This window comes from Muscardinus avellanarius, assembly GCF_963383645.1.
Source record: "Muscardinus avellanarius genome assembly, chromosome: X".
Lineage (NCBI taxonomy): Eukaryota > Metazoa > Chordata > Mammalia > Rodentia > Gliridae > Muscardinus > Muscardinus avellanarius.
In genome coordinates this window covers 50,543,386-50,559,630 of record NC_137792.1, presented here as the reverse complement: position 1 = coordinate 50,559,630, position 16,245 = coordinate 50,543,386, and the positions used below count along the sequence as shown (strand labels likewise).

General features: G+C 46.5%; 1 protein-coding gene across 2 annotated transcripts in view; it reads left to right on the top strand.

The window, feature by feature from the left end:
• Positions 1-907, top strand: part of TKTL1 (transketolase like 1) — a gene marked incomplete at its 3' end in the record, with an annotated part of 38,591 nt that extends 37,684 nt beyond the window's left edge. For both annotated transcript variants that reach the window (XM_080719468.1, XM_080719469.1), the window contains exon 13: positions 735-907. In XM_080719468.1, the coding sequence (XP_080575594.1) occupies positions 735-907 (173 nt within the window). The remainder of the gene's footprint in view (positions 1-734) is intronic.
• Between the last annotated feature and the right edge of the window lie 15,338 nt (positions 908-16,245).

The following is a 16,245-nucleotide window of genomic DNA, read 5'->3' as shown; positions in this document are numbered from 1 at the left end:
AGAGGCTGGCTTCGAACCTGTGGGATCCTCCTGTCTCAGCCTCCCAAGCACAGGGATTACAAGTGTGCACCACCACGCCCGGTAGAAAGGTGTTAAACTTAGTCTGCAATGTTTGTACAAACAGTCTAGGCAAGGACCATCCTTGTTGGCAGGGAAAGTGTCATAGCAATGCAGGAAACCTGTAGCAGCTGAGGTCTGACCTTGCAAGTTTGTGGCCTCTTGGGCCTGCCAGTCACTCTCTTCTACACATTTTTTGGTTTTACAGTCCCTGACAATTTTTTTTTTTTGTGGTACTGGGGTTCCTGGAAGCCCTTCTACTTCCAGGCTACACTCCCAGACCTATTTTATACTTTTTTATTTGGAAACAGGGTCTCTTAAGCCAGCATGGCTGGTTTGCCTCCGCCTCCCAAGTGCGGGGATTACAAGCGTGCGCCACCACGCCTGGCCATCCCTGACAATTTTAAGAATCTGAGCTCAACATATCTGCCTCCCCCAAATCCATGTAGCCCAGACTAGAAGAAGCCCTTGCTATAGGTGAGGGTAGGAACAATTTGGAGACTTGGAATTTAGAATGAGAACTCTTTGGGCCAGTTGGAGAATATTGCTTATGTGAATCAGTCACTAGTGAAAATATGTTCCCCTGGGAGCCAGAAAATTGAAAAGTCTCTATGTCATGGTGCTTTAAGGCTCACTAGTCACTTCCAGAAAATTCTCTAATGCCCTTGTTTCCCTAGGTGGTATTGGGGAAGCTGTCTGTGCAGCCGTCTCCATGGAGCCTGACATTGTGGTTCGTCAGCTGGCAGTGATGAGAGTACCTCAGAACGAAAGACCTAGTGACCTGCTGGACATGTTTGGAATCAGTGCCAGGCACATCGTTGTGGCTGTAAAATGCATGTTAATGCACTAAAATAGCTGTTGGCTTTGGTCTTCAAAGACTAGTCTCTTTACCTTACATTTATGCTATTCTGAAACCATCATTTAAATCTAAACTATAGGTCTTTGTTCTCTTGTAAATCTTTTCTTCATTTCTAATTCAGTAATTCCATTGACTTCCCTTTTCAACTGTGATTACATATACAGATGTTTTGCTCCTTCTGAACCATTAAAGTGAGTTATAAAATTTTAAGTGACAAAAATAACAACCAACTGTTAAGACTACAGATAAGTGGGTGAGGATCAATGTAGAGGTGACAAATTCTTAAATATGTTTCCCTCCTAAATGAAGAAAATGTGCATTGAATTGTAGACCTCAATAGCCCAGTTTCAGACTGGGTCACCCTGATACATACTGTTGTTTCCAGTTTGAGATTCTATGTGCTGCTTCCCTACCTGCAGCTTCCCAGGTAATATGTGAGTTGAGCTGCACGGGGATTTCTTCTGCTGTTTGCCGTCATCTCCCACCACAGTTAAGAGGCTGTAGAGCAGCAGCCAAAGCTGTTAGGATGTCCTGTGCTGCTTGTGGTGACTGTTCTGTGAAGACAAAAGAGGACAACTAGTCCTGTTCGCCACACTTTGCTGTTCAAGTCAATGTTAATAAAGCATTTTAAAAGCAGCTGCTTTACTCCATTTGTGCCTTCTGTGAGAGTCAGACAAGAGTGTATAGCCTGAAAAACCAACCCTGAGCCAACTCCTCCCCTTCATCTGGAACACAGGAAAGGCACTAGCCAGATAAAAATGGGCCTGAGCTTCAAAAGCGTACTTGTTGTCTCTAGTATGTCACATCCCTTATTTTTATTACCCTTATTAACTGGTCATCAGGGGTTCTTGGAGTCATGACCATTTTGCCTGAGGAATTGTTCTAGAATATGTAGATGAAACTAGGCTGGAACTTGTAGTTCTGTAGGCCTACTCATTTATTTATTTATTATGATACTGAGGGTTGGACCCAAAGGCATTCTGCCTCCAAGCTATAATCTCAAACCTATTTTTATTTTTGCAACAGAATCTCATTACTTTGATAAGAGTCTTGCTATTTGTTGAGACTCTCCTCGAACCTGCAATTCTCCTTTCTCATCTTCATAAGTACTGGGATTACAGTCATATACCACTGTGCCTGGCTCTGGACCTATTCATTCTACTCCTGCCCTTCTAAACAAATGAATTGGTTTCCTGGCCTTTAAGATGAGTGTGATTATTCTATTTCCTAAGATTTCAGCATTGTTTTGTAAAGACAACACTTACATAGGGTGATTATAGAAAACTTAGAAAATGCAGATAAGGTTAAGTGTGGTGTTGCATGCCTGTAACACCAGTATTTGAGATAGGAGAATGCAGGTTCATGGCCAGCATTGGCTACTTAGTGATACCCTATTTGGTTTGGTTTGGTGGTACTGGGGTTCCTGGAAGCCCTTTTACCTCCGGGCTACACTCCCAGACCTATTTTATACTTTTTATTTGGAAACAGGGTCTCTTAAGCCAGCACAGCTGCGTTCCAACCTGCATGATCCTCCTGTCTCCACCTTCCAAGCGCAGGGATTACAGGCTTGGGCCACCATGCCCGGCAATGAGACCCTGTTTTATAAAATAAAAGAATATAAAGTACAGGGCTGGGCGTGTAGCTCAGATAAAGAATGTCTGGGGTTCAATTCCCAGTACTGCAAAAAAATAGCTGAGTGTGGTGGTGCATGCCTAAAAACTTAGTGCTTGGGAGGCTGAAACAGAAGGATCATAGGTTCAAAGCCAACCTCAGCAACTTAGTGCTCCCCTCCCCTGTTTCTAAAAAGTAAAAATGGATGGGGTATATATCTCAGTATCAAAAAATAAAGTTGGGTTGGGGGGGTATACCTCATAGATTGCACCTGTGTGCAATCCCATAAGTAAATAAAATACAAATAAGCAATTTTTTGTGTGGTACTGGGGATAGAGCCCAGGGGCATTGTACCTCCAAGCTATACCCCCAGTCCTATTTTTCTTTATTTTGAAACAGGGCCTCACTGAGTTGCAAAGGCCTCACTAAGTAGTAGCTGAGGCTGTCCTCGAACTTCGATCCTCCTGTCTCAGCCTCCCAAATGCTGGGATTACAAACGTGCTCCACCACGCCTGATTTAGCAATTTTTTTTTACTTCATCTCACCATCTCAGGGTAATTACTATTTCTCAATTTCTTAAAATTTACCCGTTTAAAGTACACAGCTGGGCATGGTGGCAAAGTCTGTAATCCCAGTACTTGAGAGGCTGAGACGAGGTTTGCAGGTTTAAGGAAAGCCTCAGCAAGTAGTCATACTCAGCAACCTAGGGAGGCCGTGTTTCAAAATTTAAAAATAGGGCTGGAGTCGGCATGGCGGCACAGGCTTGTAATCCCAGCATTTGAGAGGCTGAGAAAGAAGGATCACAGTTCAAGGGCAGCCTCAGCTACTTAGGCCTTTTGCAATTCAGTGAGACCCTGTTTCAAAATAAAGAATAAAAAATAGGGCTGGGGTGTAGCTTGGAAGTAGAATGACCCTGGGTTCCATCCTTAGTGCCGGAAAAAAAAATAGTACCACCATAAAATATAGGGCTGGGGGTGTAGCTCAGAGGTAGTCTCTGGGTTCAATCCCCAGTACCACAACATAATAACATTGTATAGCAACAGTGCAGTTAATTTTAGAATATTTTATTGCCCCCAAAAGAAACTTACCTCCTAGCCAGGTGTGGTGGCACACACTTGTAATCCCAGCATTTGGGAGGCAGAGACAGGATGATCCAGGTTTGCAGGCAGCCTAAGCTACTTAGGCCTTCTGCAACTCAGTGAGACCTTGTTTAAAAATAAAAATTAGGGCTGGGGTGTAGCTCAAAGGTAGAATGTCCCTGTGTTCCATACCCAGTACTGCAAAAAAAAATCTTTCTGTTAGAGTTTACAGCTGGGCATGGTAGCACACACTTGTAATCCCAGTATTTGGGAGGCTGAGATAGGTGGATTGCAGGTTCGCGGCCAGCCTCAGCTACTTAGGCCCTTAGCAACTTAGTGAGACCCTGTTTCAAAATAAAGAATAAAGCCGGGCGTGGTGACGCACGCTTGTAATCCCCGCGCTTGGGAGGCAGAGACAGGAGGATCGCACAGGTTCGAAGCCAGCCGCGCTGGCGTTAGAGACCCTGTTTCAAAAATATAAAATAGGTCTGGGAGTGTAGCCCGGAGGTAGAAGGGCTTCCAGGAACCCCAGTACCACTAAAAAAAAAAGAATAAAAAACAGGGTTTGGATTATAATTTAAAAGTAGAATGTCTCTGGGTTCAATCCCAGTACCAAAAAAATAACTTTTTTTTGTAGTACTGGGGTTTGAACTCAGGCTACATACCCAGCCCCTTTTAAAAACATTTTTTGAAACAATGCCTCAGTAAACTGACAAGGCTAACCCTAAACCTTAAATCTTTCTGCCTCAGCTTCACAAATTCTAGGATTATAGGCATGTACCACCTCATCTGGCTGAATTTAATGTGTGTGTGTGTGTGTGTGTGTGTGTGTGTGTGTGTGTGTGTGTGTGTGTTTGTAGTACTGGAGATTGAACCCAGAAGCATTCTCCTTTGAGCTACACCCCTGGCCCTTTTTTTTTTTTTGTTCACTAGGTTGCTGAGAATGGTCTTGAAACTGCAATCCTGTCTCAGCCTCCCAAGTACTGAGATTATAGGCAGGTACAACAATACTCGTCTTAACCTATCTTTGATATTTCTTTTTCTATTAGTTTTTCCCTTTTTTGTGGTACTGGGGATTGAACCCACAGGCATTCTCTCTCCGAGATATACCCCCTGCCCAATTTTTTATTCTTTATTTTGAAACAGGGTCTCACTGAGTTGAGGAGTGCCTCACTAAGTAGCTGAGGCTGTCCCTAACCATGATCCTCGGTCTCAGCCTCCCAAATGCTGGGATTACAAGCGTGCAGCACCACGCCCGGCTCTATCTTTGAAATTTCTTAAGAATGAAATCTTGGTGCGTGACCTTTGTGTGTCCGGTTTCTTTCACTGAGCATAGTGCAGTTGAGGTTCATCCATTTAGCCTGGTAAAAAAGTTCCTTTTATGGCTGTATGATACTCTCTTAGATGGGTAGACTACATTTTGTTTAATTCATCAGTCAGTGGACATGGGGGTTTCTACTTTTGTCTATTGACAGTACTGTTCTGAACATTCACTTATACAGGTTTGTATGTAGATGCATATTTTCATTTGGGTAAGTATATAGTTAGGAGTGGAATTGCTAGGTTGTATGGAAATTCCATGTGCCCTTTTGAGCATATTTTGAGGGGTGTGTGTGTTTAACATGGTTTTGTGAGAAATAAATGAATAAAAATGACTGGGAAGGGCTGAACCACCTATGAAGGGTTATATACTATGAAGCCATTGTTAACAGAGGCAAGCCACAATATTGATGGCCATGTTTGCTCATATTCAGGTGTAAAATGCCAGATTTGGTGATAAAAAAAGTGCCCTCAAAGTACACTGTGGCATTGGAAAAGAAGCACCAGATATCCATGAATAAGGTGCAGTTTTGCCAGGCACAGTGGCACATAGCTGTAATCTCAGTGACTCAGGAACCTGAGACAGGAGAGCCACAAATTTGAGACCTGCTTGGGCAATTTAGACCCTGGGCTGGGATGTAGCTCAGTAGTAGAGGGCCCTAAGTTTGTCTCCATTACTGCAAAAAAAGAAAAGGTGTAATTCCAAAAGGCAGAGGGAAACCCAAAAGGCACAACTCAGGTGCTTAGAAGGTTCTGGGTAGAAAACAACAGATAAAAGTTACAAACTTTCAAGAGTCATTATCACAGAGGAGGAAACAAGTCCTTTTGCCAAATTGACCTAGCTGTAGCTTCTAGTAGCCAAAGTTTTGTACTATTGAGGTGATGGGGTGCAGGCGTACTGTAAACTTGGGAAGGTACTGAAAGTAGTTTTCAGTGATCCTGAATTACTCAAGATCCTAAAAGAAACCTTGCACCTTTGGGGCCAGTATCTGAGTCTTCCTCATATGTACTTGCTGCTCTAGTTCCCTCCCACGGAAAAGCTGGCTGTCAAGGATGCTGGTGTCAGCTATCTGGCATTTTCCTTTTTCTTTTGGTGATACTTGGGATTGAGCCCAGGGAAGTACTACCTCTGAGATATACCCAAGCCCCATTTTATTTCTTATTTTGAAACAGGGTCTAAGTTTCTGAGTCTCCCAAGTACTGGGATTATGGGTGTGCACCACCCTGCCCAGATCAGCAACCTGGCTTTTAAGCCTCTAATCTCTTGTTTGTTGGTGGTGGGGCCCTACTAACCTATTTTGCCTCAGATTTTCACCTGTAAAATATGGTGGAGTTGGTGGTGATGGAAATTATTTCAAGGCTGTGGTCAAAATTTTACTAGTGCCACTGAAATGCCCCCATTTAGGCCTGCTCTACCCACCTTATCAGTTCTGGGTTCCTGCTTCCCAGCCATGCCCTTGACTCCCTCCAGATCCCACCTGTCCCACCCCATTCACTGATTGGCAAGCTTCTTCCCAGTCTCTGCGAAGGATTGTATTGGGGTAAGCAGAGACTCTGACCTGCCTTTCATTCAGCTCTCCTGTGTAGCCCTAACTGCTGTCCAGCCCTTCCACCCCCAAAGCCGCCTGTAACAAGCTGGGACTCCCGACTACCCACCATGTGTCTGCCTGGCGCTGGTCTCACGCGCCCACCCCCACCCCCAGTCCCCCACCCCCGCAAATGCTTTGCCTGCCCTCCTGAGAAACTACGCACATCACTGGGTTTTATCCCGTCACTCTTTGAGCGGCAACCAATCATCATCGCCCACACCCCCAGGGGGCGTGTCCTGGAAGACCCCTGTGTTTCCATTGATTTGGCAGGGAAGGCTGAAGCCCCGAAGCTCCACGGCAATCTGTTGAGCGCGGTTTCTGACACTAAGACACTGCTCCTAAAAGCCAGCCGAGCCATGGTGGTGGGTGGAGGGATAGTTAGAGCAAAGATAAAATGGAGTGGGCTACAAAAGCCTAGAGAGGCCGGGCGTGGTGGCGCACGCTTGTAATCCCAGCGCTTGGGAAGCTGAGACAAGAGTATCGCATAGGTTTGAAGCCAGCCTCAGCTACTTAGAGAGGCTCTCTACTTAGAGAGGCAACTTAGACCCTGTTTTCAAAAAGTACAAAAAAATAGGTCTGGGAGTATAGCCCGAAGGTAGAAAAGCCCCTGGATTCCACCACCACTACCACCAAAAATAAAAAATAAAAAAGCCTAGAGAGGTGCAACTGGGATGACATGTCTATGGACCCTTGCAAGGCACATCACCCTGGAATCCTAAAAGGCAAAGATAGCCATGGAAAGAAGCCAGGCTTTTTTTCCACAAGCAGATCTCCAAACAAATGAGGTCTCACAGCGAAGTTCTCCCATTATATAAGATGTACCACAGACACATGTGGTTACTTTTGCCTCACCACTGTGGAAAACTGAGCCAGGCTGAGTTTGGAATGAGAAAAGCAGTATATTTCTGATTCAAGATACATGAAATGCTACTACATGTAACTCCCTATCTAGATGAGGAAGACAAGCAATCAGTGACAAAATACTCCGACCAAATGTACCAGTTTTAGGAATGACCTAAAAAGATTAAAAAAAGAAGTTTTGGTTATTAAAATATATCAGTTTTTAGAAAATGGAGTGCAAACCTGTAAAAGGGAAGGGCTGGTAGGGCTTGGGTACTACCAGGAGTCAGGTAGCTGTTATAATGCAAAAGTACCCTGGCTAAAAGTAATTAGCAAGTGGATAGGAGAGTGGGACTTCGGACTTTCACATTCTAAAGACAGGTTTGGCCGGGCGTGGTGGCCCATGCTTGTAATCCCTGCGCTTGGGAGGCAGAGACAGGAGGATCGCGCTGGTTTGGAGCCAGCCTCGCTGGCTTAAGAGACCCTGTTTCCAAATAAAAATATAAAATAGGTCTGTGAGTGAAGCCTGAAGATAGGAGGGTTTCCAGAAACCCCAGTACCACAAAAAAGTTTGCATAATAAATTATATCTAGTTAAGGATTCCCCAAGAGGATGGGAGGAGGGGATTGACCTTCCTGAAAGGAGAGCAGATACCACATGGCAAGGTGGTATCTTGCAAATCATTCTGGTTTAAACAAAGAAACCTGGGCATAGACCAAAGGGCCGGAAGACCCTTAGGGCATAGACCATAGACCTTTGTTGTAGGATTACGTAGTAGAGCAAGATGGAGGACTTGGTTTCTATAAAAGCTGTTTTGTATTTTGTATTTCGGCGACTTCGTTTCAGGTCACCCCCCCCCATAGTATTCTTTTTTTTTCCCCCACAGCTCCTTGTATAACTCATAGTATTCTGTAATAGTATAGAGGTATACTTCTAATCTTTATTTCTATCATTGTACTAATAAACTCATTTAAACTTTCAGCAAGAGTCCGGACATCTGTCCTAAGTCTGGACAAGAACCCATGGTTATGGGAATAACCTCCGGGAGCCTAACCGAGGTCCCCGGGGACAGTTCCCCCAAACCATAACAGGTCAAACCATAACACCAAGAACCTACATATGCACCTGGTGGTATAGGAAATGGAAATGTCTCCCAGAAGTGTGCTGTTATCAGACTTTACTTATGGGCCTAATACCAACAAGAAATAGTAGTGAGAGTCTCAGAAGTAATGAGATTCCCCTTTCAAAGCTCTTACCCAGGAAAAGTTATGACACACATTTCCAGGGAAGGAGCACCAGTTCCCTAACCAGGAGGGAAAGCCACTACCATTGGCAAGGGAGGTTCAGGGGAACTGGACACAACCTGCTACTGGGCCAGAACCTCTCCTATGTGCTTGCCTCCACCTGCTCACCTGCTCAGAGTACAAAGTACCTTTGGATAATTTGCACATAGGACTGCAGAGACTCGTAGGGACCTGTGTGGAGTGTGCACAGATCCCAGGAATCTTGCAGCCCTGGACAACTGGGAGGAGAGTGAACTGCCAAACTGTACCTGCTGGCACTGCTCCCAGGGAGGTCCATCTCCTCTCCTTCCTGCCCTTCCTACTTAGGACCCACCCTTGAATCCTTCCAAGAGATGCCCTTTTTGCACAGGCAAATTCAACTGCATTTCTCCCTGGCCACCCACCTCATTTAAGACTCCATGATGGCTTGCCTGGCCTTGGCTGACAGCCCCATCCTGACCCACAGCACTGCGGAAGGAGCTGCTTGGTTTCCTCTGGCCATGAGAGGTAAGAGACCTTAATCATTGGTGCTCTGCTCCCCTAGCTTGCTGTCCCAGCTGCAGCCAGCAGAGTAAAGGCACTCCTCCCGCCTGGACAGCATCCAAGGTCCTCTGGAACAAAGCAACACAGAGAATCTGGCTCTTCTCCTCTCATTGCCATGGTTCAGAGAAGCCAAGGATGTGGGTGTCTCATGGCCCTGGGCAAGCTGATGGGAATATTCACTTGAGCAGAAAATACTCAAGAATAACTGAAACAATCAGAATAGGCCTGACAGAAGAGTGGGCAGGTTTCACTGGGTATGAGAAGTGATTGTTGCACTGCAAATGTTCCCAAGGAGGCCAAAGTACTGGTACATCCATGGAGGATGGACATTTGGTGTGAATGTGGCAGCTACCATCATTGGGGCAAGGCCACTGTGAGTGGTAAATGTCCCCCAGAAGATAGGAAGTCAGATCCTGTTTTAGGCATTGTCCTTAAGGCCAGCCACCCTGCAGTCTCAGTGTGACAACCACAGGCTTGGTTAGGAGATGACTCAGGATTCTAGCTCTTTACTACGTGCCACTCACCCACCTGGAACCAGGGACCCTCCCAATACTGAGGAAGAAAGAGTTGGTTGCCCCACATATGTTTGGAAAACCCCAAGTGCATTCCCAGAACTCTCCTTCAAACCACAGACAGACAGAATAAACTCAAAATGCTGAAACAGCATAAAGCAGAATCACAGTTCTGAAAATAATGGAAGAAAATATAGAATGGTGTTATACTGGAGGGTGGAACAGGAGCAGCATGACTAGATATAACAATTCATAAATGATAAAGCAAAATGTTCAGTAAATTTGTTCACATAACAGAGTATAACTTCTTCTTTTTTTTTTTTTTTTTTTTTGCAGTTCTGGGGATGGAACCCGGGGGCATTCATCCTCCGAGCTACAGCCCTGCCCTATTTTTGAAACCGGGTCTCATTGAGTTGCAGAGGGCCTCACTAAGTAGCTGAGGCTGTCCCCGAAATGCGATCTTCCAGTCTCAGCCGCCCGAATGCTAGGATTACAAGTGTGTGCCACCATGCCCAGCTAGCGTGTAACTAACTTCTTAATGGCCCCTAAGAGCAGAGTTGTTCAGAAGAGACTGAGGAAAAAGACTGGCAGTTTGATGAACAGGGATGAATCACCACAATATGGCATACTCCTTCAGGGGCATGTGGGGCCCAAACACAAAAGCCAAGATGTGCTTAGGAGAAAAGGGTCCTACTCAGTGTTGAGCAGAAAAATGCAAAATCCAATGAAACATGGGAGTACCTAACCCCCCCTCTCCCCCCACCCCCGGGAATGGCCAAGGTCACAAAGGTGGAAAGTAGCAAGTGTGCTGTGGGGAGCATTCTCAGGTAGTGCTGGAGGGAACGTCAAGCACAGGTGATCTTGAAAGCTGAAAGGAGGCATTGCCTCAAACACTCTGTCACCGCCCTTGGAGACAAATTATTCCACCCCTTCCTGCTTCACCAAGAGAAATTTTGGCCCACGGCGCTGTAGGATGGTCATGCCCCAGCTGAGGCACACCAGGAGCTGAGGCAGCAGGGGTGTACAACGTAGGGTAGAAAATAATACTGCTCTTGATCTGCTATCCTTAGTGCCCATAAGGCCATGGATAAATAATGTGCAGCAGTGTGGGGAGGGATGATGAAAAACCTTAGGGTCTTTTTGACAAGTAATTCTTTGGTGCCCAGGAAACTTTTAGTTTTTAGGTACAATCTTGTTGTTCTCGTCTGTTTATGGTACTGGGGACTGAATATAGGGGCTTTCTACCACTGAGGTACACCCCACATTCTATATAATCTTTTATCTTGTGTGTGTGTGTGTGTGTGTGTGTGTGTGTGTGTGTGGTGGGTGTGTGGTGAGTGTGTGTGTGTGCTTGCTTGCTTGATTTATTTATTTATTTATTTATTTCCTTATTTATTTATTTGTGGTACTGGGAATGAAACCCAGGGACATTCTACGTCCAATCTATACCCCGAGCCCTATTTTTTATTCTTTATTTTGAAACCAGTTCTTACTGAGTTGCAGAGGGGCTAAGTAGTTGAGGCTGTCCTCAAACCACAATCCTCCTGTCTCAGCCTCCCGAATGCTGGGATTACAAGCGTGTACCACCACACTTTGATTCCTCAGATCTTTTTAAATTTCTTTATTTTAGCTGGGCATGGAGGAGCACGCTTGTAATCCAGCACTTGGGAGGCTGAAACAGGAGGACTACGAAGGTTCGAAGCCAGCCTCAGCTACTTAGGCTCTCAGCAACTTAAACCCTGTTTCCAAATAAAATATAAAATAGGTCTGGGAGTGTAGCCCGGGGGTAGAAAGCCCCTGGGTTCCATCCCTAATACCACACAAAAATATTTATTTTTCCTTTTTTTATTTTGAAATAGGGTCTCGCTAAGGTGCTGACAGTATCACTACTTGCTAAGCCTGCCACCAAGCCCAGTTTATCTTTTATCTGGAGATTGGATCTCACTAAATTACCACATCAAAGCTTTGAGCCCAGGATCCTCCTGTCTCAGCTGCCCAAGTATTAGAACTACAGGCTTGTGCCACTATGCCTAGCTAAATGCATGGTGTGTGTGTGTGTGTGTGTGTGTGTGTGTGTGTGTGTGTGTGGTACTGGGGGTGGAACCCAGAGGCTTTTCTACCTCTGGGCTATACTCCCAGACCTATTTTATACTTTATTTGGAAACAGAGTCTCACTAAGTTGCTGAGAGCCTCACTAAGTGGCTAAGTGGCTGAGGTTGGCTTAGAACCTCTGCAATCCTCTTGTCTCAGCCTCCCAAGCGCTGGGATTACAAGCCTGAGCCCCACCACATCCATCTTTTTTTGTTTTGTTTTTGAGGTACTGGGAATGGAACCCAGGGGCATTGTACCTCTGAACTACACCCCAACCCTATTTTTTGTCTCTTTATTTTTGAAACAAGATCTCATTGAGTTCCGAAGGCTGCTGAGGCTGTCTGTAAACTCCGATGCTCCGGTCTCTGCCTCCCAAATGCTGGGATTATATGTATGCACCACCATGCCTGACCCTAAATGCATGTTTTAATCTGGCAATTCTACAATGTCAACCCTGTTTCAGAAGTTATACTAAGACCACTAAATAAATTGTACTTAAAATGGAGCCTGGCTCTGGCAGAAGGATCATAATGTCCATGACAGCCTAGGCAATTTAGTGAGTCCCTATGCCTCCCCCCAATACAAAGGGTTGTAGGTGTATCTCAGTGATAGAATGCTTGTCTAGCATGTGGGAAGTTGATTCCCATCCTGCCTAATGCAAAGCAAAAAGCCTGCACCACATATCCACTTCTACGTGGACACTCAACAACCGCTCACTACTTGGGCTTTAAGACAAACAAGGAAACGTGGTCCTGCAAAAAATGGTAGTGTTCAGTCCTGGGTTTTTTTTTTTTTTTGTGTGTGTGTGTGTGTGTGTGTGTGCGTGTGATGTTCTAAAACTGGAAAGAAAACTTCTGACCTGTCATGGAGCACTGTTGAAACAAACTGTGGTTCCCCAGACATGGACTATTACACATAAATAAAATGGAAGAATTACTGGGGTATGCAATTACTCAGAAGGATCTCGAGGGAATCAACCTGAGTGATCAAAGGAACACCCAGAAAGTTGCAGCCTGTGTGTTATGTTAACTTAACCTAATCCTCATCCAGTGACAAAATTCTAGACAGATACTAGTTGCCTCGGATCGGGACAGGATGCCTGTGTCCCACACTGTGGGAAATGCAGGAATGTGCCACTGGACTACTGGATGGTTCTCTGCAACTTCTGGTGCATCTAGTGAATTAAAGAGGGCAAGTCAAACAAGAAAAATAAATAGCCAAGCCCAGCCAGGCATGGTGGCCCAAGCCTATAATCCCAGAATTTGGAAGGGTGAAAAAGGAGGCTGGCAGGTTCAAGACAAGCCTCAGCAACTTGGTGAGACTCTAGGCAACCTAGGGCGACCGTGTTTCAAAACAAAACATAAAAAGTTGGTGCCAAGACTTTGCTGCCCACCCCATCTTGGCATCTACATGTGTGAGAATCCATGTAGTCATAGGCGATTCTCAAAGTGAGAAATAAGCCCCGAGAGAAGGTGTGGTCGCTGGCAAAAAGTATTCTCCACTCTTAGATATTCTTTCATAACTACTATTCTTTTAGTAATGATTCTTTTAACTTTCCACATGAAATTGCTCCGGTGGAAAAAAGATCAGGACTGTGAGTGAAAATTGAATCCATGTCCTTCCAGTAAACTTTCAGCCTTGCTCAAATGGTAATTAGATGAGCCTTGTTCAAATGGTAATTAGAAGCAGCATTCCAGTCCACCTTCGACCTTCAATACAGCGACACCACCTGGTTAAAAAATAGCTATGTCAAAACAAAGGACAGATAAAAATAGATGTGTAGAGATGAAAGAAAGAAAGAAAATATGGTGAGAATAAGAAAGTATTTTGTATGAAGAAGAGCTTATCCTGAGATTGGCCCGAATGGGAAAGAGAGAATTAGGGTAATCAGAAAAGAAAAGAAAGTTGCAGAAGGTTAGTGATAGGAATATGGATTATTAAAAGAAGGAAAATGCTCAGCTGCTAGAGAAATATATCTGACAACTAAATCTAAAGACCTCATGTTATTTTTTGGTGTTTACCTGCTAAACTGTGTCATGAGTTTGTTTAAGTTTTCAGACAGCGGATAGTATTGCAGACAAAATCCAGCAGACATTCATCGAAATTCCTTAAATCATCATAAAGGAACACGGATTTTCCTTACGATAACTATATGAAAGCAGGAATCTCGGACTTCGTCCCCCATTAATTATAAAGGAGGACATTGGACTAAGCCCTAGGAATGAGCTCCGAAAGGGTTAAAGAAAACTCTTAAAAAACAAACTGGATTCTTCAAGTGATTTTTGGGTGACTTTTAGCCAAATAGAAGCCTCTGCAGCTGCAAGGCCAAAGGGGGCTGGGCTCCCGAGCACAAGGCCCACCTGAGATAATGGGACTGATTTCAAACACAAAGACCTGGAATATCCCAGGCTTTACTTTTGTCTTGTTCAGGGTTGGTAATTTGCATGTGTATCTCTCTTCTGTATCTTGGGTGTTTTGCACTTCTTTTTACTAGAAACTCACTGGGAGAGGGGAATATATAAAAAATCTTGTGTCCAAAATAAAGTGTTCGATTACACAAGAAGCATCGATCCATGTCAGGTTCTTTTTAAAGTGCCAATCATAGGATTATTTTCCTAGGAAAGAACCGCTACAGATAAGAATCTGTAGAAAATCACTCTATCCTTCCCCACCTTTACTGAGACCCTCGACAGTGAGCAAACTCGCGCCCCATTGGACTAGCTGGCTTTCGGCAAGTTGGGGCCTTGCCAGGTGTGGTGACACACTCTTGTAATCCCAGTACTTGGGAGACTGAGACAGGAGGATCACAGGTTCACGCCCAGCCTCAGCAACTTGGTGAGGCCACCTGCAACTTGGTAAGACGTTGTTTCCAAATAAAAGAATAAAATAGTTCTGGAAGTATAGCTCAAAGGTAAAACGCCTCTGGTTCCATCCCCAGTAACACAAACACACACAAACACTGGCTGGGGTTGCAGTTCAGAGGTAGGACACCTAAGTGTAAACTCCAGTAACACATTCACACACACGAACAAGCCCAGAATAAAACATCAGCCTATGGTGATGAGTGTGCACAGGACGCAGGCATCGCGGGACCCTCCTCAAGAACCGCAGGGACAAGAACACAGCGACCAACTAGGGGTGCTACAGGACACCGCTCGCGACCTGACAGACTCGACTGGGCAGGAGGCAAATCCGTCATAGAAGAGGGGCGGGACCTCCTCCTGAGTCCGAGCACCATGATTGGTGGATATGACGGAAATGGGCAGGCAGGAGGGACCAGGCTTCCGGTAGGGGACCTGAAGCAGGAGGCAGAAGGTAGCGGGGGCCGACCAAGCGGCCAGGTCTCCTCCTCGGACAGCACCGTCTTCTTCGCTTCAGACTCCGCGTCCCCGCCCACCTGGGGAGGCGCCCAACCTCTTCTTGCCTTTCCCCTCACATTGATCATTGTGTCTAGGCCCTCCCCGGGAAGAAGCCGCAGGGAATCCTCCCCCGGGGCCCGGGAGACTAGTAGATCCCCTAGTACGCCGGTCCACTCCTCCCCCCTACCCCCCACAATCCCCCGTTCTAAGCGTCAGTCCGGCCTAGAAGGTCGGGGAAACGCAGCGCTCCTCGGGTAGCTGTGGAGAAGGGAGAAGGAGTTTGGCGACCCCTCGCGGCTAGCCAAGGAGGCGGGCCACGCCCCAGTCGGCCCGGCCCCTCTCTCTCTCTCTCTCTCTCTCTCTCTCTCTCTCTCTCTCTCTCTCTCTCTCTCTCTCCTCTCCTCTCCTCTCCTCTTCTCTCTCTCTCTCTCTCTCTCTCTCTCTCTCTCTCGCGCGCGCGCGCGCGCGCGCGCACGCCTTCTTCCGAGAGCTTCACCCTCCCGGGGCCCGACAGGTGGCGGGCGGCTCCCTCCTTGCCACCCGGCTGCCCGGAGAAAGTGCCTCGCCGTGTGTCTCTGCCCAAGTCCGCGGCCGGCCACGGGGCCCCCTCCCTACAGACACAGGAAACGGCGGAGGGACGAGTAGGCAGCGCTGGCACCCGAGTCACCGCCAGACTTGGGCGCTGTCAGAGGTGTAGGAGGTGTCTCTCCCCGCTGCTGGAGAACAAAAGCTTCTCCCTGTCGCTTAACAGGTGTGGCCCGCCAGGGGGCAATCCTGGTGGAGCTGTCCAGGACGGCCGGTGGTCGGGCATCACCGGTGGTCGGGCATCACCTGGGGCCCTTTCGCTTCCTGGTCGCCTGGGGAGGTAGGTGATGGGGAGCCCTGCAGCGAAAGCGGGTGGCTTCTCCAGAAGTGCGTGGGAAGAGGAGCCCTCCCTCCTGGGGGCGGGCATGGGAACACCTGCGGGCTCGTCCCAACACGCCTAGGATGGGGGTGCAGCCCAGAGCCTCTGGGTCGCCTCGCCCTTCCTGCCCAACTTCCCTCCCAGGAGGGGTCCCTCCAGCCTCTGGCAGGTTCATCTACCCACCCTGGGAGACACCTG